Raw genomic sequence first — 27345 nt, forward strand, 5'->3', positions numbered from 1 at the left:
TTTCCCTAGTTTGTGTAGACTAACCAAGGTTCCCACGAAAGAAAAGAGAGAAAAACCGGTTATTTTCAGTACTTGGTAATGAACAGAGTGCAAGTGTTGAGAAGGATGAAAGCATTAAATATGTATCTTGTTACATAAACCTGTATCACTGTGCTGGTGTAGCTACTCTAATTTATACTGCCTAGGTATGTTTACTTTTTATGGGGCATATCTGGCTGCAGAAAACTTTTTCTTAATTGCTTGAATTTTGAGCTGGAATATTTTATGCTGAGCCATGCTTGAGGGTAAATTTTTTTTGAAAGCTTGAACAAGAATGCATAGTTCAAGTCTTTTTGCATAGAGGAATATATGGCAGAACCACTATTGCCATAAAAAGATGAAAAACTGCATTGGTTTAGATGAAGTGTAGCAGTTTAAAATTATCTGTGTGCCAAGATTTATTTTAAACTCATGAAGCTTATTTTCATTAATGACCCAACTCTGTTTATTAGAAGCATGTGATATTAATACTTGATAATCTTATTCCTGAAGACACCTTCAGAATAGAAGAGGAGCCTGCTCTTTTTATTTGTGAGGTTGCTGAGGGTAGTTTTGATCATGGCTGGAGGTGTCTGGGCCCTTTGTGTGTCTGAGCTCCCTTTCAGAGGTGTCTCGAGGGCTGAAATACCAAGTGGACACCTGATGCCAGGTGGCTGAGGCTCAGGAGGTGAGGCAGCCACGGTTGTTTGATGCTTCCTCTGGGTTTGGTGGTGCTGCTTGGTGTCTGAGGGCACAGAGGCTTTGCAAAAGGCATGTTGGAGGTAAATAGATCAGAAGGGAAACGTGGGCACGCTGATGCAGGGCTCTTCCACCGAACAATGAGGAGAAAATGTACTTTGGAGTGGTTTCTTGATTCAGGTTTTCAAATTCTATCAGTGCGGGGACTCAGCAACAAGACTCGCAATCAGAGCGTTGTGAAATGAGCTGCATTCCCCCGAGGGGTGGAGGAGAAATGGGATCCATGGAGGTTTTATCCTGCAGGATACACTCAGAGACGTGACCGTGACTTGTCATGTTTTCAAAAGTCATTTGTCAATAGGCTGGTGCCACAAACGGAGTCCCCTGATGAAGGCAGGAGTTGGAGTGTGGCCTCCTGCAAGGACTGCCATGAAAACAATTCATCTGGAATCTACTCATGAGAAATGAATTGTAAATTAAAAGAAATTGCCAGTGAGCCTCTCTTGTTTTAGGGTTAAAGATCATTTCTGCCAATGTATTGACCTCCTCAGACTGAAACCACACGGTATTTCAAAACTCCTGCTCTTTTCTCCCTTTCTACTTGCTGGGTACATTTTATATTTGTTAACTGTAAAAAAATTAGGAACACATAAAAAGCTCAACTTCTTTGACTTCTAGAATTTTGTGCTTCAGTAGCGTTTTATTGTTCCACTTCCCTTTCATAAAACAGTGTTTCTATTATAAATGCAGTTGATAAAATCAAAAGATCAATTTCACTTTTAAATCTCCTGAGAGAATTTAAAGCTCTCAAATTCTCTTGCACAATTTAAAATGAATTTTCACCTTAGAAGTTTGCAGATTCCTTCCATTTTGGCTTCCAAACATTACATAGCTGCCAGAATAGAATTAATTAATATTTTCTTTGAACCTCAGTGTGCACCTGAAGCACTCGTTAACAGTAAAAGGCTGGAAGTTTTGCGATAGCTGCCATAGATTTTTGTAGTTCCTTTATCTCATATATTGATATCCAATTTTAAGGCCTAATAAAACCTGCTAGTGATGGGGATACTCTTGTGACACGTGAACAGCTGGTATCAGGCAGCAATTTGCAGTAAACACTTGTAGTAAACCAAGGAGTTTGCCAAGATCTCTAAAAAGTCAGTCCTGGAAGCTTTTTTCCACAAGGGAAACCTCAGGTCAGACCCGCACAGGAGCTGGAGTTTGGTGAACTCTACACAAATACATTTTTAGTGAATTGTGTTTGTTGCTGCTTGCTGAGGTTATATCAGCACAGCAAATCAAATCCTTCACTTTTTTGCCTTGTTTTAAGGAAAACTACAGTTTTTCCAGGAATGACTCTTTCAGGACTTGCAGCTAGCATTGAAAAATAGGATTAATTACCTTGGAACACAGGCATGTGCCATTAGTCATGCAGTGTGTGGCAATCTGCTTTTGTGCTGGTTTCTTCTGACTTCAGATTCCTTTTCTCTGTGTAATTTGAATTTGTTTTGGTTTTTTTTTTTTTTTTTTTGGGTTTTTTTTTTTTTTTTTTTACTCCTGGACATTCTGACGGGAATACAGGAAAGCTGGAATTTCTTTTTTTTTTTTTTTAATTTTCCTGAGAATTCTAGGACGCTCAGTGGGAACCACATGCAGCTAAAATCAAACAGAACAGGGTGTTTTGTCCAGTTAAGAAATCCTGTGTGCATAAGATGGATGATAATAAATGCCTTGTTTATCTCAGCTATTTTGCTCTGCCAGCTATGCAGGCAGAGCTGCAAGGTAGAGGTCCCTCATCCATAGATTTAATCTTTCCTCAGTTCAAAGCTTTGTAAGTAAAAGCAACCATCTGGGCAGGACAGCTGTTGAGATCCCTCTCTTACAAGCATGGTGCTGGTGCCAAAGTGAAGCTCCCTGCCCTCATGTCATTGTGCCCTCACCAAAAATATGCAGCCCAAACCCATTCTGTGATCCTTGGAATCCATTGAATGAGACACCAATTCCTCTTAGAATTAGTCTTTGCTAGAGGTTCTTAACAGAGCCTCAACACACAGAGCTCAGTGCATTTTCAGCCAGTGTATGGTTAATAAGGAGTTGGTTTTGACATTTGAATGATTTTATAAATGTTGCTTTTATCAGTTAGTTCAGCTGAACATTCATTCATTCATCTATGAGCAAATCACAGAATGACACAATTGCAGCAATTGGGGTTTTTTTTTGATCTCTATGATATGTCTGTCCTCCCTGTAAATTTTAGTCTGGAAAAGAAGAAACCTAAGAAATTAAAATAGAAGAAAATACAAGCATAAGGACTTATATTTTCATGAAAGAGCAGGCATTCACTACATAGAAAAAAACCCCTAGCTCAAGCATTATCAAAGTGAACAAAAATAGGAAATGAACAACGAAAGGAAGCAAAGAATTGTTTTTAATATACTTGGCTGGTTTTCATTTCAAAGGCACAGGAATAAGGTTCAGGTACATTTAGGAACTTAAAATGGAAATTCAGTTGATTAATGATGCAGATGATTTCCAAGTACCAAAGAGGGGAAAAAAAGCTAAGGCTATACATTTGATTTTTTCTTTTACAATGCTTTTCCTATGTCCTTTTCTGTAGTATTCTTGCCTTCTCAGTATCTGTCTTTGAAATCAATTTCAGATGTCAGGAAGAAAGTTAAAGATGTTGGCAGTAGTTGTCACAGATCAGACTTGGATGTCTCATTAAACTGAGCAAAGAGAGAGTGCAAATCACCTTTAATTTTCACAATGGTTGGTCTTTAATGTGAAACTGAATGTGATTGATGCCTTGCAGAGTAATATGTGATAATATTTACTGAAATTTCTCTTAAATATTTGAAGATATATTTCTGTGTCTGCCTGCTAGGAATGATTTCGGTCTCCTGTGTTCTTCTTTCCTGGCTGATGGCCTCTAAAGTGAACTTTCAGAACAAATGTAGAACAAGTCAGGCATACCCCTGTTGTGTTGATAATATCAACTTGACAAATGTATTCTGAATTTTGCCTGCAGCCATTAAAATGGAAAGCAAAGTTGGAAGTGTTTTATGGGAGGTTTTTTTTTTATTGCCTGTACCAGCAAATATTGTACTGATTTTGTCAAAGGAAAACATAATTTTTATAAAGCACTTGCCCTATTGACTCCCAACTAGAGCAATATATTTTAATCCATCATCATGTTATTTTAGCACTTCATTGCTTTATTTGCCATTATTATACTTTTTCTGTTTACTTCTAAGCTGATAGAAACTAAAGGCCAAAAGTCTAAACTAAATAAATATTATCTTAATGCTAATTTAGGCTGACTGTTTATTAATAGAACTTGGTTTTCTATATATAGTATAGACAAATAACAGAGGTTGTTCCTGAACTTTGCACACACAGTTGTAATGATTTGGTTGTATACACAGAGGAGAAGGTCATATCTGACCATTGTTTTTTAGCCATTTTTAGTAATTTTATTTATTTTTGTAATAAGTTGTATTTGAGATACATTGTAAATATTAAATAGAAAGATGAAAATCATCAGCTTGTGCCAAATGCAATGGGTTGGCAAAAAGCACATGTGGGGAAGTGTCTTATGTAATTTAACTTCTTTAAAGTAGAAATAGTAATTTTTGCTGAGAGGCTGCGGGATTGGCCTTTGTCCAATGAATGTTTGCTGTAACTATGAAACACGTTAATTTAATGTGTTTGCACATTAAAGTGGTGTCAAAATAAGTACCTGTGGAGTACTGCTAAACAAAGACAAAAACAACTAATTTGCTTCTTAATGAGCCAGCAATAATGCAGCAACATTTCAGTCTGTTTGCTCTTAAGGCAGACAGGGGTTCTGGAGGAGGCTGTTTCAGAGGTTCTCCTCCATAGAGAAGCCTTTTGAAATCCATGCTGGTGAAAGACATTTGTATAAACCATATCAGTGAAAGCTCTGATTGTGAAAAATGTGCAAATAGGAGTATTTATGTGATAAACCCTTAAAAGAAGGTTATAGGAATATATCACATAAATGATATTTGGGTCAAACTATTTTTTTTTTTTTTTAGCAATTCATAGAAACATAAGATCACAGAATGGTTTGGGTTGAAAAGGACCTTAAAGCCCATCCAATTCCAAACCCCTGCCATGGGCAGGGACACTTCCCACCAGACCAGCTTGCTCCAAGCCCCATCCAACGGGGACATGACCTGGAGGTTTTTCCTGTTTTTCTCTTCTTCACACCACGGTGGGAGGTAGACCAGAGCAAGTGGCCAGAAGGCTGCCCTGTCACCTCCCTTACTGGGATCACAGGGATTTCTGCTGTGCCAGAGTAGGGGTGTTCTTCCCTGCAACAGAACCTGCAAAATTAGCTTTGTTTGCAGTAACGTGTCAGAGCATCACTAAAGAATCACAACTCTGTTCTGCTTCAGTGACTTTCCCCCAAATAAATTAATGTATAGAAACATTTTCTTTTGTCTGTTAAGCAAATAGCTAAAGGCTTTCCTTCCTTTTGTATATCTTTTAAAAGTTAAGAAATCATTTCTAGGTCTTTCTAGAGGACTTTTTCTGTCATTTGTTTTTAAAAGTTATCTTTACTGTTAAAATTGGAATGTTTTTTCATGTGGTGCAGATATATAGTTTTTCTTGTAAAGCTTTAGTTTGGAAGGACAGGAAGTATACCTTTATATTTTTTGGCCCTGTGGCTAAAATGTGAGGAATTTCAGAGTCAGAAGAGGGAGAATAAGTATTATTTGGGAGGCTTAAATCTCAAACTGCCCAGCTGTTTTCCTGCTGGGCTAGCATTAAGTGCCTGGTGGAAGGTGAAGGTAACTTTGCTGATCCAGTCTCACCTATTGCTTCTCTGAAACAACTCAGTGCTCGTATTACACAAAGAGCTGCTCTTTGTTTCAAAATAACTTGAAGTTGCCAGTCCTTTCAGAGAATGTAATTATTTCCTCTAGGGAAAATGACATGCCTTAGCTACCCAAAGAAAGCATTTAGGATGCCCTTTCTTGCTTTCTTTGTCCTGCAATAATCTACTTGTTCTAGGAGGAACATTTCTGCTGTCACCATTTTTCTCTGGTGTTGTTGGGTGAAAATAAGCTCAGTGTGTGTCATCCTGTGATACACTCCTGGTAAACTCGGGTAATAATACTTCATCTATATTTATCCCTTTCTCCCACAGAGTTTAATAAAGGAAATTACTCTGATTAAGAGCTTTTAGATTTAACAAACAGCACGGTTTGGGGTTATACATCCATCTGGTCCAGTTTCTGAATTGTCAGCTTGATGATGTGTGTGGATGTATAGAGCAGGAACAGATGACTGGAGGGACTGGGGGAATCCTGCAGAGAATTGAGCCAGCAGCTTGTTTCCCCCAGTGAGCAATTTTATGGAGCTTGTAAACCCGCCCAGGGCTCACCTCTTACAGGGTACAGGAGTGCTCCTGCATCGAGGTTCTGGCTGATTCCATACTCCTTGTGGATATACATCTTCATTATTGCCAGCTTGGCCGGGCTCGGAGCGAGGAGCAGAGCTCTGCTCTCCATTTGTTCAGGATGCTAAGCAGGCTTTGGCCAGCCTGTCTGTATTTGTTGTGTTGGTCTCCAGCAGGTGCTGCTGCCTGGGTGTGAGAGCAGCATTAGGATCCAGCATGGCCAGTGTAACGTGTAGGGTTTGGTAGTTTCCTCCCTGCCAGGCTGTGTGCTGGGATGGAACAAAGGCTGGTGTTGGATTTCTGGGGGAGCACCGAGTGCTCTGTGTCAGTCTGGCCAGTCTCCCACAGGCTCTGCCTTCTCCTCACTCAGTTTCCAGCAAGACACAAAGGTTACACATGCACAGTTCCCACTTTTCACTTGGATGATCTTTTCTCATGGCTCGGGTGCCTGACGGCTCCCAGAGAATCCTGCAGCTGTACAAAGCCAGGCTGGATGTGAGGCAGCTGATCCCCTCTCTCGTACCCATTCTCCTTTAACAGTCTAGAAGAGTTTTTGTGAAGAGAAGTCTTTTGCTGGATTATTTTAAACTAAATACTCAAACACTGAAGCCAGCCTCATGACTTTTTTCGCATTAACTCTCAGCTTCATTGAAGGTGTTAACAAGGTCCTGCAGGACATATGTTAGCCAGTAGACTAAGTGGTTTCTTTTATATTTTTTTTTGGTTTAAAATTTTTTGTTAAATAGAATTTTATCTTTTTCCAATGTTTGAAGGCAACTTTACAAATTTCTCTCTGACTTAGACTTACTGTTGTATTTCAGTTTTCCTTTTTGTTAATTATTTCTCAAACATGCTAAGACAACTCATAGGTTGTAGTCGTTGCTTGTTACTTCTCATAAATATTGTCCAAAGCAGCTGAGCTGATGGAGTAGAGCCTCCTTGTACTTCACTGAATCTTGCTGTGGAACAACAGAGGTCTCTTTTTATTTTCTAGTCAGATAAATGACTCTAAAATATAATGATTACATGAATTACTGTTAAAGGCTAACACTTCAAGTTTACATTCATTACCTTTTGCAACTGGGGAAAACCCATCCTCATGACAATTTTTAATGCAAAGGGACTTTTTTGTCATTCTGTGAACTGGAAATAACATATTGTGCAATTATTATTTGTGCCCTGAGAAATCTATCAATAATAGAAGGAAAACAATTCCCCCTTCTATTTCAAAACATGATTATACGTTCTGTATATATACACTCTTCTGATAATGGGTTTTAACCAATATTGTATTGATTTACTGTAGTTACATACAGAGTAATAAATAGCTTTCAATTCTTTGGGATTTCAGAATTTTATTATACTTTACGTCTTCTTTCCAAATGGGACTGATGAGTAATGAGAATTAGTTACTTTGTGACCTGTATCTCTCTTCAAGATGTGCAGGTGCAGTAATACTGGCTCATAGGATGGTTTTTGACTGAATGTTTCTTTTATTACAGCTCATAATGCAGTGAATGCAGTCTTTGAAGTTGATTTATGATCAAAATTTTTCATATGCATCCTTTAAAATTTTAAGCACTTTAACTGTAGCATGTTTGCAATAGTGAAGTAGTTATCAACTACTGTTTGGGGTTTTTTTATCCTCTTATTTGTATGTTGAGATGGAAGTACTGAGTACTGAACGTGGGGATGTGGTTCTTTGGTAAAATACCTTTGAAGTTTGGGAGGTGCAATTCATTGTTCCTGTATCCTATAGGATACCCACATTTAATATAACAGTTCTGTACACGGAGCAGTCTGCTGCTGATAGCTTCAGGCCTTAGCATTAAAAGAAAAAGAAAAAAAAAAAACAAAAACCCACAAATCAGCCCAAATCAAACTCCAAAAACACCAAACTTCCAAAAACCCAAACAAGAAGAAAACTTTTCAACTTTTCCCATCTTAATAAAGTTGTTATTTTCAAAACACTGTTTAAATTCCCTGTTTGCCTAACTGGGGCTTAACCCTGTCTGGCTTACAAATAAGTCTTTTATTTTTCCTATACATATGCTTTTGATGTATGTCATCCATCAATGTTAGCAAGAACAGTAAATGCATTGATCTATTGCTGCACTTGACAAGTTAAATAACACTTTATGTAAGAAGTATTGATTTATAAAATCCAGTACATGTAATTAACATAAGAACTGTCAAAAGTTGAAAACAGTATTAACTTGCTGCTTATTTATAACCCAAAGAAAATTAAATAAAATACCCAGATTAATCAACTAACTCCTTTTCTTTGCCTTCAGATATGTCAAGCTCAGTTATGTTTGCTAGAACAGTGATATGTTTCTTCCCATTTTGACAAGAAGAAATTACATGTTTCATTGGTATCGCCAAAAATAATTCTATAGTCTCTAGATCTGTGTATTTTCCTTGAAGTGGTGAAAGAATTCCACTTGGGTAGTTCTGAAAGGATTTATTGTAAAAGACACAGAAATAAGTGGTGCTATTTGGGAAAATGAAGGTACCCAGTTTGTGTGAGGCTTCCAAAGAGCCTTTGATCCATCCCGTTGGGAGTGTCTGCACAAATACCCTGAGAGCTCTGCAAGGGTCATTCTGTGCTTCTGTCTCTCACCAGGTGCCTGTCCCAGAGTTTTCTTAAGATGTGGGAATATTTCAGTTGAGTCCTGTGAACTTTGTGCTGTGCTTTGTTGGCATTTCTGTCCTAATCCAGCGTCACACAAGGACATGAACAGTCCTGTCTCTGCTCAGCATAATGTGGGCTCCTGTGCTCACCACCCTCCAATTCAGTGACACCACTCAGATCCTTTGAGTTTTTTGAGGCAGGCGTTACCCAGTTTCTAAACCTATTTACATATTTCAAGTTTACGGAAAAAAAAAAAAAAAGAAAACTACAAGTTACATTTAAACAAAATAACAATAGCAGTGAGCAGTAGGCATTGCTTTTAACAAAGACATGAGCATGAATCATTTCCCCTCCAGCCCCCTTCATCAAAAGAGATGTGTTTATATCTTCTCTGGATATTCATAGCTGCTTCGCTATTTAGAAATAAATTCTCCTTGAGAACACAAATAGGTGCCTGACATGGCTTTCAGGTCTGGCAGTGCCTTTGCTGTTCCTTTGTTTCCTCCTGCTGCTCTTGTGTTTCTGTTCTGGTACTTCCAGACACTCCTCAGCTGTTTATCTTTTTTATTTAATTTACTTTCTGCACACTAAGAATGCTTCTTATAAGAGGCAGGAACTTGAGGAAAGCACATTTATGTTTTCATCTTTTCTCTCCTGTTATGTGTTCTGTAGGGTTTCATCTCTCCGTTGTGCCGGTGTCAACTGGAATATTTAGAGGATATATTTTTAAATTGCTGGTTAGATATCAGTGTGATCAGGCTGCCCTACAGTAGTTGGAGATTGTAGATTATGTAGCAGCAACAATAGCTTCTTTTGTGGTTAAAATAATGAAGGAAATCCTGCTATATTTGGATTCCCTTTCAGTGAGGCAGCTCTGCCTTCCACCTGCTGTGGGCCAAGGTTGAAACACTAACAACTTGCTTCCTCCAGTCTCTGAGTGAGGCTCTGTAAATATCACTGTATGAAGAGAATATGAAAAGCAGAGAGGTTGTGCTTTGATACCAAATTCAGAGGCTCGAGGTTTCTTTGGAGATTTTGTTTTGGTTTTCATAGTTAATGGGTTCTCTTTCATTTGCCCGCTTTGTACGGACATGCCTTTTTCTTTCAGTGCATTTGTAACTTTCTTAAAAACATCCTCATAAATATAAAAAAAAATTCTGGAGCCTTTTTTGTGGATAAACTACACTAAACATAATTTTAGAACATCATATGTAGCTTTTTGATTTCTAATCTTGCAGCAGGTCATGCCTTTAAGCTGAAAGAGGGTGGCTTTAGATGGGATATTGAGAAGAAATTCTTCCCTGTGTGGGTAGAGAGGCCCTGGCACAGATTCCCAGAGAAGTTCTGGCTGCCCCTTCCCTGAAAGTGTCCAAGGCCAGGTTGGATGAGGCTTGGAGCAACCTGGGAGAGTGGAAGGTCTCCCTGCCCATGGCAGGGGGTGGCACTGGATGGGCTTTAAGGTCCTTCCAACCCAAACCATTCTGGGATTCTGAGCTATTCCATGAATTCACAGAGCTATGAATAGTGGCTGCCTTCTCATAAACAATAAGCCAATATAATTTTTTTTGCCCCGACTGAACTGAATTATTACAGGTGATCAGGAAGTGAGACTAAAACATGAGGTGTAGAAATTAAATGGGAAAAGGAAGCCTTAGTGGGATTTTAGGTTAATACATCAGGAGCTCCTTGAGGCTCAGTTAAAACGATATCACGTCATTATTTTTTTTTCTCCTTGGCTGGTCTGCTAAAGAAATCAATTTTAAGGAAAGAATAATACAATTGCATGTGGGAAAGTCTTTCTTGGTTTATTTGGGGATAACTGAGAGAGGTTTATGTTGCATTTTAATGGAGGTGTGTTACCAACCACTGTCTTTTTTTTTTTTTTTTTTTATCAGAATCCAGGTCCTATAAAAAGTCTGCTGTGGTTCTGTTTTGAGTGTTTCTAATAAACTTGAGAAATCTTTTCTCTAAAGGGAATTCTTCAAGAAGTGATTGTGTAGTGAATGAAAAGATGGTCTTTAAATAGATGGCAGAGTGCTAGAGAGTAGATTTTATGAATACAAAGAACAGGTTATGTTTAAGGACTTTTAAGCAGTCTGTGATAGCAAGATTTTCTTTTTTTATCATAAAAAATCCTGCTCTGGCTTTTTTCTGTTGTCTCAGGATGCAAATGGATTTTTGTAGTTCATCTAAAGCTGTTCATAGAGAAAAATGGAAGAAGGCTAAGAGAGATAACAGGAAATGTTTGTGCCTTAAAACAGGGAAGAAAGGTTGGAAATATCAAAAGAGGTTTTACTGTAGCTAGTCACTTCATGGTGTTTATCTTGGAATTATAGAAGTTTCTAGGGAATGAATTAGGATGTTTGTTCTTTTAAGCAATACAGTGTGTTAGCCAAGATTTGGAAAAAACATTTGGTCTGTTTGCATCAAGAAATGAGGAGCAGAGAAGCCAACTGGAATCTGCAGTGCCATTTAGGTAATTCTGAAATAGAGAAGTGATGCTTCAATTTAAAAAAAAAAAAAAGAATTTTTAATTAAATCTACTTAACTATCAGTGTGAAGCACTCATTCTTGTCACTTGGGATTCCTATTCTATTGAATTGTTGAAAGCTAATCATAACTATACATTACAGAATCTTTCGTTTTCCTCTCGGGATGGGCTGCAACAGGTTTGCAATCTTTAGTTCAATATTTCCTCCATCCAAATCAAATATATGATTGGCAATTACCCAGTAGCTAACTTGCCAATTAGTTATGTGAGCTGTTCAAGGCAAAAAAAAAGATGTTATCCATTGAAATCTTGTCTCCCTGTGAGTGTGCATTTAAAAGAAATAAATGTCACTTATTCTAAAAATATGTGGGCTTCCTCACAGAATTTGCTGAGTCCTAAAACAATTTAATTCCATCCCCAATTAAACCTCTAAAAGCACCATCCATCAACTTCAGCTGATATCTGTATTTGCATTCAGGGATTATAATAGAGGTACCCAAAAAGAAGGTTATCTTCTTAATCTGTAGGATGACAAAAATGGGCAGCTTGGGCTCATTTACTTGAAGTGTGAAATTGAGAAAGAAAGGCTGATTTAAATACAGTTGCTTCAGTACTCTTCCAATATAAAATCAGATATCGTCTTTGATGAAAGTTCAGGAAATCCATTTTGAGAGAATGCTTTATACCATTGTGTGAAAATTCTTAGCTGCTGCAGTATATTTGAAAAGTAACCTGATATTTTAATGAAATATTCACTATGATGCATCAGTCCTTTACAGTCGAGGTTTAGAATGAGGTAGTAAAATGCAATTTAAATTTAATTGTTGCACTTGGTGATTTATGTCACACTTCCAACCACAAAAATTTGAATCTCAAAGATCCAATATTTTGGGTAAAATAGACTTCCTGCAAATCAATACAGTTAAAGTGACTGAATGCTCTAATGTATGTTTGACATTGTTGACAGTTTATTAATAGATCATATACTCTCTTCCCCAGCATCTCACCAATGTATTTTAGAAGATTTGAATTCAAAAGAAGATTGATTAAAATATATCTGAGTTCCATCTGACTTTCTGGTACATTTCCCAGGATTTACTGTGTTATAATTTCAAATTCATATGTCATGTAATCTATTGAAGTTCATTTCCACAAGAGAATACAACTTGCATCCAGAGCTAGCACATGTATGCATGTATATCAGAAACTCTAAGATTAGAAAACTGAGATAGCAAGACTAAAAGATCCTTTTGAAAAGGAAATACTGAAAAATCTTTTCCATATCCAACTTGGGAATAAGAAGAAAAGCCATTTTCCCAGGAGGTTGCAGTTATTTGCTGTTAGAGCAGAGCAGCTCGTGCTCGACTGTTTGTGCTCACAGCTGAACTTCAGTCTGGTCTTGAATGGATTTTGCTGTCTGCAATTGTAGCAATTTCTGTGGATTGCTGAAAAGATCCTTCCTGTCTCTAGTTTGGGTTTCCTGACTCCAGTTGCCATTTTACCTTTATTCTTGTATTACACATTCAATGCCCCAGACAGACTTTTTGGGATACTCTTCCCATGGCAGTCATTGTTTACCCACCTGAAGGTGGCTCACATCTCCTTTCCTGGCAGACACTGAGAGCAAAAACATTCCTGTATTGCTGATCATTCAGTCTCTACCTCATTTTCCTCAGAGAATTCCTCAGACAGAATCTGTTCTTTATTTTCCTGTGTCAGCTGATCGTACCTTTAGAAGCATATGAAGAAACAGTAATGTGCATCATGTTTTGACTGGAGATTAATAAGCTAAAATCAATTGAGGTGTGCTACTTAATAAGCCCACTGTGTTTTTCTTTTGAGTTTGAAAAATGTATCTCAGTCAAAACTCTCTTTTCAATATTGAACCTCTAGGGCCAACAGAGCGATGGAAAGGCAGCTGCTCGCCTGGTATTTGTTAATACTTGCTCTGAATTGCTGATTTATGTGCAGGTTGATCTACTTTTAATATTCAATATTAGCTCACCTAAAAATGACTTAAAAGTAGAGATGCATAACAAAGAAAAATAGCCGTGGCACTGGGGAACTCTCAACCTGCTCTCAGCACTCCCTGCCCTTTCCTTCCTCTGAGTGTTCAGGACCACAGAATCTGTTTTTTTTCAGGAAGTGGGCACCTGATTTTGCCTGTAACTGTTGGTATCCAACTTTTCTGGAGGAAAAAAAGCTGAGATTTGAAGAGGGTAGTTGCAGTGGGTTTTACTGATGAGGATGATGTGGTACTTCTCTGGAGTACTTTAACTTTGCTTTTCTCTGCAGGGTAGAGGTTCTCAAGATCAAATTGTGTCTTTAATTAAAATTTATTAATTCCTGAGGGACAGGATTGTGCAATTGCTTTCAAGATCTTGTAAGACCTTGCAGTAACTGAAAGATCTATTTAATCTGACTTTGCTTTATGTGCTTTACAAATGTAAGCTCTTCAAGGGTTCAGAATCATTAGCTGAGCCTTGTTAATTGTTTGTTAGAAGGAATGTTTGAGGTCCTTGAGATGGTGCTCTCCTGTTTCTGGAGTCACATTCACTCATGCAATCCCTATGAGATTGGGGTTCCTTGGCTATTTAATGAGTATCTGTTCTTGGAATTTTTGTTGCCATTCCAAAGCTGTCCAGCCAGGCTGCCTTTTCCTCTTGCAGTCCTGTTTGTAAATTTGTGCCTGAAGGTGATTTTCAGGGAGAATGGAGCACGAGGGAGTTTTCAGCTCTCCTGTGGTGCAGCTCATCTGCCAGGGCTGGGGACAAGCCCAGGGTAGAGGACGATGGCACCCAGCACCATTTTGTACTTAAATGTCAGCATTAGTCCAAGAAAAACTGCCTGGGTGTTGTTGAATTTAGTCCTGAAACTTTATTTAGAGGTAAAATCTTTCTAAGCTTTGCATGTACCAAAGAAAGAAACTGAATGGGCCAAGCCAGCGACGTAATGAAACTCAGGCAGTTTGGAGGTGCAGAAAAGCAAGGCAGAAATGCTGTGGAGCAAATTTCCAGATAATTTTGGCATATTCAACCCTACTTCTTCTTGAGATTTACATAAAAATAAATCTGCAGCATCCTTTTAAGGACACAAGCCAGGATGTTGGCGAGTTTGGTAAGCAGTCTTAATGAAAATTTACTGAAGCTGTAAATATACATGTGCCAACAGATTGGCACCTTATCCCTTTGCTCCTTCTTGCAACACAAAAAGTTCTTTAATTACCATTACTTTTATTTTTTAATCAACATAGCGAAGAGTCAGAGAGGCTGGAAGTATCAACACATTTAGAAAAAGCAAAAAAGCAACAGTGTATAGCATGAATGCTTGCCTAATTTTTTTTTTTTTTTTTTTTTTTTTTTTTTTTTTTTTTTGTAGGCAGAAAAGTATTCTAGCCAAGAATAATAATAATTGCAGTATTTTATTATTTTTGGTTTTAGGACTCAGAATGTCTTTTTATTAGTATTTTACACCATTCTTGAAGAGTATAAAACAAAAAATGCCTTCCTGGCTTCTAAACCCTTGGTTGGCCAAAGTTACCCTCCTGGTGAGCCCTTTCTGTAGTTAATTACTGAGTGCAAGTATCTCATACCTATTAAGTGCCCCCTTGTGTTTTCCATCCCTCAGCCAGTTACTTCTTTCCCACAACACTTCTGAGATGGCTTTGATTTTTTTTCCCTGCCAATTTTCCTGTTTCCCTGGGAAACAGGAAACTTTTCCTTGAAGGTCCAGGTTTAAATTCTGCTTTCCATTACAGTTTAAGGCTGTAAATAAAGCCCAGGGTGCAGCCTGAGGTGTGAGCAGCCCTGTGCTGCAGAAATGCCAACGTCATCAAAGCTGCCTCTCTGCAAAGAATTTTTGCTCTATATTTTATTTTCATTTCTGCTTTCAGTGAATATTTAGTGAGCTCTGATTGCATAATTGAATTTGATAAACTGATGGTATGTGATTGATGAGAAAGTCAGGAATAAAGGATTGGAAGATAAAATTACTTCAAGGGTTTAAGTAAATCTTCCAGAGAGCCAGGGTAATTTATAAAGCATGCTATACTCTTTATAAAAATATTCCCGTAGGTCTATTAAATTTTAGCTTCTAACAGAACTGGATTGAGTTTTGAGAATCATTTTCATGTAATAACAGCTTGATTGTGATGCTTTAAATGGGAGATAGCTCTGAGTGGGCTGCAGCATCACTGGGTTTGGAATATTTGAGTAGGAAATATAGGGCTGAATGAAGTCTTGTGGGCAGCACTTTGTCTTCCAAATGCATCATTTTTTTCTTGGAAAGACGTAAGTTAGGAGTAAGTGGATAATTCAGAGTAAGTAATGAAGGAGGTTGTGCTGCTCAGTCTGTAAATCACTGAAAACAAGGATCAACAAATGACTCTGTTTGGTGCAGACATCACTTCCACTGAGCCCTCCCTCAGTGACTAAACTTTCTTTGGGGAGGAACAGTTTAGGGAACCCATTCCAGGAGCCTCTGTACTTGAGCAGGTAAGTGTTGTTTTCAGGAGACTCAGCACGAATCATTTCACTTTACCAGCTGGGCTCTGTTATCTTCCCCTGAACACCAGCACTGCTCCCAGCTGCTGCTTTTCCATCTCCAGAGGAAGCCTGACACCTTTAATCTTACCAGGGTAGAATGTCTGAAACTCCCTTGGGAGACTCCCCAAAATACCTTTGACAGGATTCAACATTTTCTCTCTTGTTTAGAAATACCTTTGTAAAATTTGCTTTTATTTCTGGGTAAAATAACTACATTTCACAGGAACATCCTCTAACTCCAACTTAAATTTTTCTTTATAACGTTTAAAATATTGGTCGGTTTTACTAGTTAGGAGACAATGAGAATTGGGATGAGATGATTTCACAATAATTGCAGTCATTAAAACAACAACTACAGAGAAGCTTTGCAGAATATATTTTCAGTCATGAAATAGTGTGAAGAAGTGTAAAAACTTTCCTTGGCTTGTCTGGGAATATCTGCTAGTATGGAACTGTTCCAATTTTCTCATATGTTGAATTGTTGTAGCTTCCTATATAGCCAATTTAGAGAATACTGCTGATCTGCACTTGTCATGAATCAGGTTGTTTGAAAGACAGGTTATTTAAAATGCTACAAATCAGAAAAGGGCCCTACCCCAAATACAGTTTTTAATTCAGTTTGTTAGACTGGATTTTGTGTGATAGTTTATAAGTGTTGCTTTAAGATTATGTGGTTTTTCTTTCTGCATAAATGACTGTGTTCCTGAAGTTAAGTTCTAAAAATTCAGGAGACAATTTATCAATCCAAATCATCAGATGAGTGGGGAGCTGTGGTTGATTTATGGCCCATTGCAGGAGATATTTGGCACCAGTGGGCCTGGGGCTCCCTGGCCACGCTCAGCTGGAGCCCAGCTCTGCCCTGGGACCCTTCAGTGCTAACAAGTCTGTGCTGCCACATGCTCTGCAGTCAGAAACATCCCCTGAGCAGAGGCAAAGTGAAAGATAAAGGCTTGGAGACTTGGACATCCCCAGGCTGGGCTGTGAACCCCAGTGGAACACCAGGGCCACTGAGAAATCACCAGCAGACCCTTGGCCCAAGCTCCTGGGGCTGTCCTGGGGCTGTCAGTGATTCTGGGACCTGTGGCTTCAAAAATTCCAGCCAGCCTTGAACAGCACATTAGGGCACTCCAAACTGTAAAAAATATGTTAAACTCTTTAAATATAAAATGCCTGAGTATATATAAAATTCCAAGTATAAAAATGCCTGAGATTTTTGTGTAAAATAAATGTTTAAAGGAAGGTTTGCAGTTTAACTGAGCCATTACTTGCACTGGGACAATGTCTGTGTATCTTGGGGATTTTTCTGTATTTTATATATAAAGTACACACACACATCCTGGACACTTTAAAGAAGAGCTCAGTATTGTCTACGTGTTCAGTATTATTAATATTTTATATTAAATTTCTGACTTTGAATTTAACTTCTGAAAATGTTCCAGGCGAGATTGGATGGAACAACCTGGTCTAGTGGAAGGCGTCTCTGCCCATGGGAGGGGTTGGAACTGGATGAGTTGTAATCTCCCTTCCAACCCAGGCCATTCTGTTTTAAATTTGGTTGTAGAAGGTATTTGTATGCTTCTAAAATTAAACCTATAGCTCCTGTACAGTTACAAGTAGAAATTCAACACATAAAGTGTGAAAAGCCTTCGTCTTCCAGAGGTGACTGGGGTAGATCTCTAGCAGGTGTGGACTCAAAATCAATTTGTATTTGAGCAGAGCTTTGGCAATTTACCCATCAAGAATTTTGCTGCTTGGGAGCGTTTTATTTGTGATACACAAGAGTTGAGATGACATTTGACCCTTGCATATTATTGAAGTACCCTAATTCTAAAATCTGTTAGTGTCTTCACTAACCCATTTTGGTTTGTCAGAACATTGAAAAATACATTAAACTTGTGAGGTATTTTTTTCTAAATTCTTTTCCTTATCATTTACCCTGAGACTTTTCCTGCTGTTATAATAATTCCTATCCAAGATTACACTTCTGGTTTCTATTCAATTAAATAAATAAATTTTTAAAAAAGGTAAAAAAAAGAAGCTTTGAGTGTATTTAATCCTCAGAAAGGAGAAGAGGGGAAAAAAACCCAGTAGGGTTGTTCACTGCCTGCCACAGCAGGCAATGTTGGAATTCTCTTCTGGAGAAAGAGTAAACATGGACAAAAGCTTCTCTGAGTGGGCAAGGACAAAGTTTATCAAGATCTTGGTAATTCTGCTCCTAAAGATAAAGCTTAACTATGAATGCACCAGTGCAAGCCTTAACTGAATCATGTTGTTTCTTGTTTTACCATGACCATGTGGAGGAGAAATTAGCTAAATATCAGTCATCTCTCCTATATTTTCCTAAATAGCCTTCAAACTCATTTTTTTCCTTTGTATTTCAGGGGATGTTGCACCATTCTTCAAGACAGAACCAGGCTTGCCCCAGATCCACCTGGAAGGAAACAGACTGGTCCTTACGTGCCTTGCTGAAGGCAGCTGGCCCTTGGAATTCAAGTGGTTGCACAACGACAGTGAAATAACCTCCTACTCCAGTGAATACAAGTAAATAACATCCATATAATCACCTCTGCAAATGGAATTGCAAAAAACAACCCCAGACCAAACCCCACCCCCTCCATTTCCCAATGCCTCAAAGAGCTTTGTAGATACAGACACAGGGACTTGGGGGTTCATTATGAAAGAAGAGTAGGTTTTGTAAACAGATGAGATGAGATTCCTTTGCTAAAAATGAGACTTGACGTTTCAAAATGTGGGTCTTAACATGGAATTTTTAAGTACCAGAAGCGCCTTTTGCTGGAGATGTAACTTTTACCTGTGTTTGTGATAAATAGGAGACACATTCCTTAGCTAAATGTTACATATGATGTGTGAAATCATCCTCGAACAGAGCCAAGCTCGCTGGGACTCTCCGTCTCCATCAGATCTAGAGGAATGTGGTCTGTCTTAAATTCCACACAAAACTTTCTGTTTCAATTCTAGCAATTCCAAAAGGGAGCTGATAGTTTAACAAACTGCCCTTTAATGATTGTGCAGTTTGCCCCCAGGACCTTCTTCCCGCCTCCCTCCCCATCCCACAGACATTCCATCAAACAGGAGCTAAACCACAGGGTGGCTTATCAGAGCTCATTCCTGCTGATAGGCAGCGCATGGCTGGCCAAGCACCAACGTGCCAGACAGCCAAGTTTTGTCTGCTTTTCTCTGATGTGGGAGGATTGACTGGGTTTTCTCCATGCAAACAGAAATTTCTGTACCCTTACGGAAATTTAATTTTTATGCAACTTAGTTGGTGCTTTCAGATTTTGTAGAATTTGCCAGGTGAGTTCAGACTTTATGGGGGGTGGGTACGTGACAGAGAGAGCCCAGGTACAACACCTGTACCTTTTGCAAACCAAGCTAAATAATTCTGCATTTTTGGGACACATGGCTTAAGGTAGGCAAAAGTTATGCTCCATCACTATAGATAGAAATTACAGCATAAATTGGTATGCAGATAATGCTATAAAGTTCTACATTGTTACACAAAGTAATACATAATTACTTTTCTCAAAGATTTTCAAAATTGTAACCTAGCACTCTGTTTTTGATATTATGCTTTTGATATTATTTACATTTACAGAGCAGTAGGGGAAAAGAGTCCCTTAAATAACTTTTTAAAACTTGCAGGGGTCATTTAGCGTTTCAAGTATTTAGCAACTGTTTGAACCCAAGCACTTAGCTCTATATGAAGTTACCTAGAAATGCAAGACTTGATTTGGACGAGCCCTCTTATTCCTGAGCCCCTGCATCTATTCATGGTTGGTGCTTTCAAGCTTTTGGGATGTGGATTATGAGCCACACGCACATAAAGAGGAGATTTGTGAATGCTTTCTAGAAAATGAAAAGATCTCTAATAGCACAACAAATCACAGAATGTTTGAGTATGGCTTTGTGCAAATGCCACTTTTTTTGATCAACAGCAGCAGAGTCAGTTGCAGTGGCTGGGTAGAAGGAGCTGGGAGCAGCCTTGACCGTGTGAGATGCTGAGAGAGTGGGAGGAAAAATGGTGTGGGGGACAAACACATGAACGTGGAATGAACAGCAAGCAGAGGTTAGAACTCCAGCCCTGTAGGTGTGCTAGGCACTGGGAGTTGACATTTCATGGTATTAGGAGAAACCTGAGTAAGAATGTGTGACATTTTGAAGTAAGACCTGAGTGCCGTGGTATTTCTTAAACAAGTGGACATCCCAATACAAAATTGGAATTTTACTGTGTATGGCAGTGTGAGTCAGTTATTGGAACACCTTTCCCAAGCTGTATGTGCACATACCTGCAGTCAGTCCCTTGTTTCTTATATTGCATTTAATTTGTTCCTGTGAATGTCAGGTCATGATCCAAACCATATTTATTAATTCTGCATTTTTTTATATTCTTATTTCTATTTCTTATTAAAAGATCTGGCATAGAGGAAGCTGCTGGTTTATGATAATGATATTGATAGAAAATATTAATTTAGAAATTACATCCCTACTGCTACACCACAGCCAGAGATCAGCTAAACAGGATTTCGATTCTGTAGAAATGCAAAGCTTTAAGCTTCCAAAAAAAAGGCATAGGTGCATTAGGATGAATGAAAGCAAGGAAGAGATATGCTCAGACATAAAAATTGTGGTTGCAGAATTTAACCTTTGACCCCATAACAGTTTGCTGTGCAGTTCTCTTGGGTAAATAGCCTGTTTAAATGCACGAATCTTCCTGAGTAAGTGACTTCTGCTGCAATTTGAATCATCAATCAAAGAGTTTTTGGTAATTGATATTACTTAGTGTGTCTCAGTTAAAGTAATGTCTATATTGTAACAGGCTGAAAATATATTATTATAACAGCCCAAGTGAGTAAAGAACTAACTGGAGCCTTTGCATTGTGACACTGGTGACCCTGAGTGAGCAGCTCCTCTTTGTCTAACGAGGCCGGCTGTGTGCACAGCCTGGCTTTCACAGTGACTGTGCATACACCACTTTGTGTTAAGTATTTATAAAACAGCCTTATCAATTCTTTGTGATCTGAGATCCACCTTATGAAAACAAATCGATGCTGCTGACTGCAGGACCAATTTTGGTCATGTCTATAAGTTAAGAGACTTTAAAGTTCAGGCAGTGTTTTTTTTCTGTTTTCTTTTTTTTTTTTTTCCCTTTGTTTTCTTTTGAATTAAGTTCTGGACCAGGTGTGTTTGTCATATTTGCTTTTGTGGCCGCAAGATATTGATTTATTGGAATTTAAGAAACTAAGGTCATGTCTAAGCAGCCATACACTTTCAACTAAATTACTTAAAAGTATCTGATTATTATGTTTTTAACAATGGACACATTTCAGTTTTGCTTCTGTATTCTAAAAGTTAGATCAGTTGATCCATAAGTCTTTTGTTAAAAAGCTTGAGTAGATAAAAAGTAACATGAATATCTAATAAAATACACTTAGCTTTAATTCTGTATCCATAATTATGACTATTAAATCCCATAGCCTATAGCTTCACTTTCAACTCCAAGGGCATTTAAAATTAAAATGAGGGTTTAAATTTTAGATTAGATGTGAACTGTAAGTGTTGGCTGGGATTTCTCCTTAGGTGACTGATGCCACTCCCTCCTGGAGCTCTTTGCAGAGGGGTGATGGAGCACATCAGGCTCGGGGAGACTCCCCTTGAAGCTTTCTTTTCCGCTTGTCACTTCCCATCTCTCTGCAGAACCTTCCCAAACTCCAGGTTCTGCTTGGCTGTGCCTTTCAAACTGAGGGAAAAGTCGGGGCTGACTTTCCAAAGTCCTTGCAGGAACCTCAAGGAGCCTCCTGGCATCTCTACAATGGGAAGATCTGTCTTCAAATTTGAGCGTAGACAAAAAGAAAGCAAAATTCTGTCTTGTCACTGTAAGGAATTGTATTAACCTTCAATTTCAGTTCATTCTGGGGAAGAAAGTCTTGTTTAGAAGTTAGAAAGCCTATTTATATCCCTTCCTGCCAGTCAGAAAACAAGTGGAATGGGAAAAGCATAGCACAAAAAGCAGTATCAAGGCTGTTAGGTCAATAGAAAAGTAGGTTTTAAAACTCTAATAAGACATATGAGGTGCATAAAGACTGTTTAAAATTGTAAACATAGAATCAGAAATTCCATTAATATTTATCCCTTGCCCAGGTTTGCAATTTTCAAGTTCGTCTCAAACAGTATTAACACGTCCTATCTCTTTTTTCCACATTTGTTATTTTATTCTTCTAATTTTGCTTGCTGTACCTGCACATTATACCCAGTAGGTCCACTGAGAATCCAGCTGCTCTAGGTTTTGGCTGCCTTGGAATTTCCAAAGTAGATGGGATTTCCATTGTAAATTTTTAAAAGATTTTCATTTCTTCAGGCAACATGTTAAGAATGTTTCCTGCTGAAACTTTAATAAGTCAGAAAAGAAAACCAAAGTAGGACACTTCTGATCTAATTGATTTGTTTTGTCCTGGTGGCAGCAAAACTAACTCTGCATTACTGTCCTAGTACAGATGAATACTCAGGAAAGAGGTCTTTAATTTTGGCTTTATTTAATAGACAAGGTATTAGTCAAGTAGGACACTAAATCTTTATGGGAGAAAGAAAGATTGTTGATGTTTACCCTGTTGGGTAAAAAGAACTGTAAAAATTAATTTTCAGTATTTGTCAAAATCTTCAGGTTTTTTGTTTGGTTTTTTTTTTTGTTTTTTTGTTTTTTTTTTTTTTGTTTGTTTTTTTGTTTTGTTTTGTTTTGGTTTTTTTTGGGGTTTTTTTTTTTTTTTTTTTTTTGTTATAATGATGTTTCACAACAATCTTCTTCCTGGCAGAGAAGGAAATGATTTTATAAGGAACTAGAGAAGCCTCTTGTCCTATTGATTTCTCTCCTCTGCCTTATGTTTTCACCTGCTCTCTCACTCCATTCCCCATGGTGAGGCTCGTTAGGCAAGAGGAAACAACATTCCTGCTTCAGAGTCATTATTTGTGTCCTGGAGTTGCTGTGACTCCCATAAAGAGCACAGGTTGGAATCTTCCTTTTCTTCCTGGTGCCAGCTGCCACAGCCACGGCAGGGAATGTGCCGGTGGCTGCTGGGGAGGTCACAGCGGTGACCTGAGGAGGTCACAGCAGTCACAGCACGTATCCATGGGCAGCCAGGGGCTCCTGGACACCCCAGGGATGTGTAAAGCTTGCCCACCGTGTTGGGCTCTGGTTTGGTCCCCTGTGTTTGCTGGTGTAACCCAATTGCTGGGGTGTATTTTGTGATGACACCAGAATCTTCTGCCTCCTTTGTTTTATGCTCCCTGATTCTGTTCAGGCATTAAGCTCTGCACGTGGGTGTGTACAATATATTTGAGTCTAAGAAGAAATGTTTTCTTTTAGTGGAATTAAATTTTGAAGATTAAAATTCAGCAGTTTTCCTTATCTTCCATAAAGACTTTCATTAATCCTGCCATAATATCTCCTGAAGGTGACTGGGGGAATATGCACTTGTGATTAATGTTTGTTTAATGCAGGATTATCTCTATTATTCATGTGTTTTATTCCCATTAAAACTGTGCCTATCAGCTCATTTTCATGTTGAGCAATCAGATGTAGCTGAATGAGGAAGGTGAGATTAGTGGACTGAGTGTCTGTTTGAAGGGCAGAGCAAACACAGGGTACAGCACAAGGTGGCACTTCCAGGATTCCTCTGAATTTCAGTGGTCACACAGTGGAGCTTTCATTGGAAAGCTTTGATACTTCTTGCAAGTCTTCCTAATGCCTACAGTTAAGCTTCTTGTGGCTTCTCTGAACTAATTACCTGCTTTGCCTTATGAATGAAGGTAGAGAAAACTAGGGGAAAAAAATTAAGTCCATCTTTCATGTGAATTTTTGATATACTTGGCATTTATCATATGCAGAAGTGAAGACTGAAAGGTATTTTCATGCATTTCGTGTCAGCTGTTTTTTAAAAATCTGTGTATAACAGACAATACTGTAACCAAAGACCTGAGATTACACAAGAATGCTGTTTGTAAGAAAAAATACAATAAGCATTTAAGACAAAGTATAAACCAGGAAGAAGTGCTCTCTAATTGTGCCCTTTGCCCTGCAGGTACATCATCCCAGCTCTGCAGAGAGCTGACGCTGGCTTCTACCAGTGCATCGTGAGGAACAGGATGGGGGCACTGCTGCAGAGGAGATCTCAAGTCCAAGTGGCATGTATGTCTGAGAGGGGGTAACTCTGGAACTCTTTAGCTTCTTTTTGGGTAAAAACCTGATGTATGATGAGATTTGTCAGTCTGAACTGGTATTAAATATCAGACTTAACAAATTTTTCACTTACTGCCTCATAAGGATTTCATTCTTCATCTGGAAGCAGCTTAGAGCAGTGCAGCACAGTCTTTGAGCTGTTCAAAGCCATGAAAATGAGATTGTTTGGAGATGTCTGTAGCATGAGAGAACTGTTACACCTTATGGAATTAAGGAAGGCCATGCACAAAACTATCAAAACTACCAAAACAACAGCTACAGCAACAACAAAAAGTTTAGAGGAAAGCAGCAGCATCTGGAAGGGAAGGGATGGTGGGGATAGCACCAGGAAGATTTCACATCATAATCCTTGTGGTACAAAATCAGCAGTTTTACAACAAAACCTTAAAATTCTGTTCTCAACACCTTTTTGAAGGTGCAATGTTTGCCTCACTTCAGTTTGGACTTTGCAGAATTTTTGAAACCCAACTGCCATTTGGAAAGGTTAAGTTAGTTTTCTCAGGTGTTCGTGCTAATGAAAGTGACATAAGAAATGATCACGTACCCTTGATTTCCTTTTTCTTCAGTTAACATATAGAAAATACAATTCAAGTAACTTTGGAAATAATAACGAGATTAGCCCTAATTCTTTTTCCAAAGTAAAAGCATAAAAAAAATTTTAAAAGTGACAGATTTGTGTGCTGTGCCTAAAAAGTGTCATACATGGATCAAATTTCTCATCAGGGTCAGTAACTGGAAATTCAGTAGTAGTAAATGTCACTTCATAAGCAGAATTTAGAGAAATTGAATTATTTATTAGATACCAAATTTGAAGGTACTGATTCAAGTTAATCAGTATGTCAGTGAGGGGGATTAAATGGAATTTCCTGTGTTTTAAAATAAAACCAGTTTCAAATAGTATTATGTAAGTTCTGGTATCATGTTCATCAGTTTACTGCATTACAGTAGATTTTGTTACTTTATCTGTAATGTCAGTGATATCAGTTATTTGATGTTTGGTCTCCCTATTGTTTCAGAGCTGCTGGGAGCTAAAGTAAAAATAAACTGCTGCTAAAATGGAGTTTTCCTTCCCTGACTTCGCCAGCCCTGTGCCCCTGCTGTCTACTGACCATGGGCTCACTCTGACCTGGCTCAGACTCTTGCAAGTATTTTTCCAAATATTCCTCTGCAGTTTTAGTGAATTCTGTCAGGTCACAGAGGATGTACTGCAAGCTGCTGTGAGTGAACAGAACCTTGAGTGAGGTCTGGGGTGAGCAGGGGTTTAGAGGGGAAGGGGAGGGTGAGGTGCCTCTTCTTGTGCAGCACTGAGCCTTTGGAGGAGCCTGGATGCCTCTGGAGTTGCATCTCCAGGTGTGGTTTCAGGGGACAAAGACTTTGGTAGCAGTCCCAGGGGAAAATGTGCCCATTTTCTCCTGCATCCCACTAATCATTCCCATCCTGGGTTGCAGTGGAGCTCACTCCCCTTCAGGCTCAGCAGAAAAATGTTTTTGAGCAGCTGTGGGCTGGGAGACTTCTCCAAAATTTCTAAAAGAGCAACAGTTCTTTTGTTGGGCCGTTAAAGTTGTCTCCCAGCTCCTCCCTGCCCAGCTCCCTACCCAGCTGTGCAAGCAGTTGTGCTGGCACAGTGCAGGGAGCAATTCCTGAGGAAGTCCTGGTGGGAACAATAGTGAGAAGGAGACACAGGAATGCTTTTCCTTGATGCTGCTGCTGCTATTGAAGAATTCTGTCTCCTGAAATGACAGCTTTATTCCCCTCTGAAGGGGGGGAAGGTTTGCAGTGCAGAGTTTTGTCTCTCCAGGCTGGTTTGTGCGTGTTTGGCTGTTCTGGAGAGAGTAAGAAGTGCAAATGCTTACTCTTCTTCAGTTTTAGTTTTCCCCCCATTTAATTTGTAGATCTGCATTGCTGAACGAGGCTAAAAGGCTCTCTCTTAAGTCTGTCTGAATTAAGCAGTCTGTGTATTAATTCATCTATTCATTTCTTTTCACTGATAAAGACACTGAGGCAAAGCAAACCAGATCCTGTGTGACTTGGGAGATCTTTGGTCTTGAGCCTTTGTGACATCAATGGCTTCTGTAATGAAATTGCCAGTCAGATTTGCACTTTATTCCTGCAGATTAAAGTGTTCTACAAGTTTTAAATATCCTCTTTCCCCTTCACTCAGGGTAGTTACTGATGCCATGTGATTGTTGTCTGTGTTTTAATGGTTTTGATTTAAATTAATTGATTTAAGCTGTGTGGATGTCATGATGTTCCTAATATTTTATCATATATTGCTTTTTGGTTATTCTTCAAAACATATCAGAAAGCAGTGTTCCAAGGGGTTCCTAAAGTCATCTTAGCCACTCATCAAAACTTATGGGAATTGAAATGTTAGTCTTTTAACTCAGAAGGATTCAGAAATTATCTGTTTTTGCCAGTGAGTAGAGGATGCTTCCCAATACAGCTCAAGATCTCCGGTGAAGAATTGAAAGGTGTAATTATAATGGCACTGAGAAAGATCTGAGGTATTTTCCATGTCCTAGATATCTGAAGTAGCAGGGAACTTGTTAAATAATTTAAAAAATATTCTCAACACATGCTAACATATTACTTAACTGAATGGGAACAGATATTTATGAGAAAACTGCTGAGTAAATCTTAATTACAGGATGGGCTTTAAAACTCCTGTATTGTGAAAACTAAAATAATCATACGACAGTGAAGTTAATTAGATCCACCTCCACAGTTTGAAATCTCTTTTCAAGTAGCTGATCTGATTACAGTTATAAGGAATCTGGAGCAGCAGAGGAAGTACAATGCTGATTATGTCTGAATAAATAACTTGAAAATCACAAAGATGATTAAAGCTTCTTTAAATTACCATGTGTTTTTAATTTCTGCTCTTGCTCTGTCTCTTCTCATCTCCTGCCATTCACAGATCTGATAGCAGTCATTTCTTTTCTGTGCCCTTTGCATCCTTCTCTGCAGCACAGAACTTGTAGAGAACCCTGTTGTCCTTAAAAAAATGGAATTCAGTGACAGAAGCTGGAATAGTTCTCTGTTGTGTGTGTGTCAGTTTCCTAGTTTAAATCAAATTAAAATGCAGAGAAGTTCTTTGGAGGGTGAAGAAGAAAGAGCCTACAGCCCTGTTCATTTTAATGGATAAGAATGCAGTACAAAAGGCAAAGGAAAAACAAGAAAAAAACACTCACTTGAGTTTCTCCAAATTCTCCCCAGATACCTGAACTTGACTGTGAAATAAATCCTGGAGAGGCAGGGGTTCGTAAGGGTAGTATCATT

General features: G+C 38.6%; 1 protein-coding gene across 1 annotated transcript in view; it reads left to right on the top strand.

The window, feature by feature from the left end:
- Nucleotides 1-27345, top strand: part of SDK1 (sidekick cell adhesion molecule 1) — a 383801-nt gene that overhangs the window by 90108 nt on the left and 266348 nt on the right. The window contains exons 2-3 of the mRNA XM_053957811.1: nucleotides 18197-18356; nucleotides 23909-24015. Coding sequence (XP_053813786.1) covers nucleotides 18197-18356; nucleotides 23909-24015 — 267 coding nt within the window. The remainder of the gene's footprint in view (nucleotides 1-18196; nucleotides 18357-23908; nucleotides 24016-27345) is intronic.

This window comes from Vidua chalybeata, chromosome 16, assembly GCF_026979565.1.
Source record: "Vidua chalybeata isolate OUT-0048 chromosome 16, bVidCha1 merged haplotype, whole genome shotgun sequence".
Classification (NCBI taxonomy): Eukaryota; Metazoa; Chordata; class Aves; order Passeriformes; family Viduidae; genus Vidua; species Vidua chalybeata.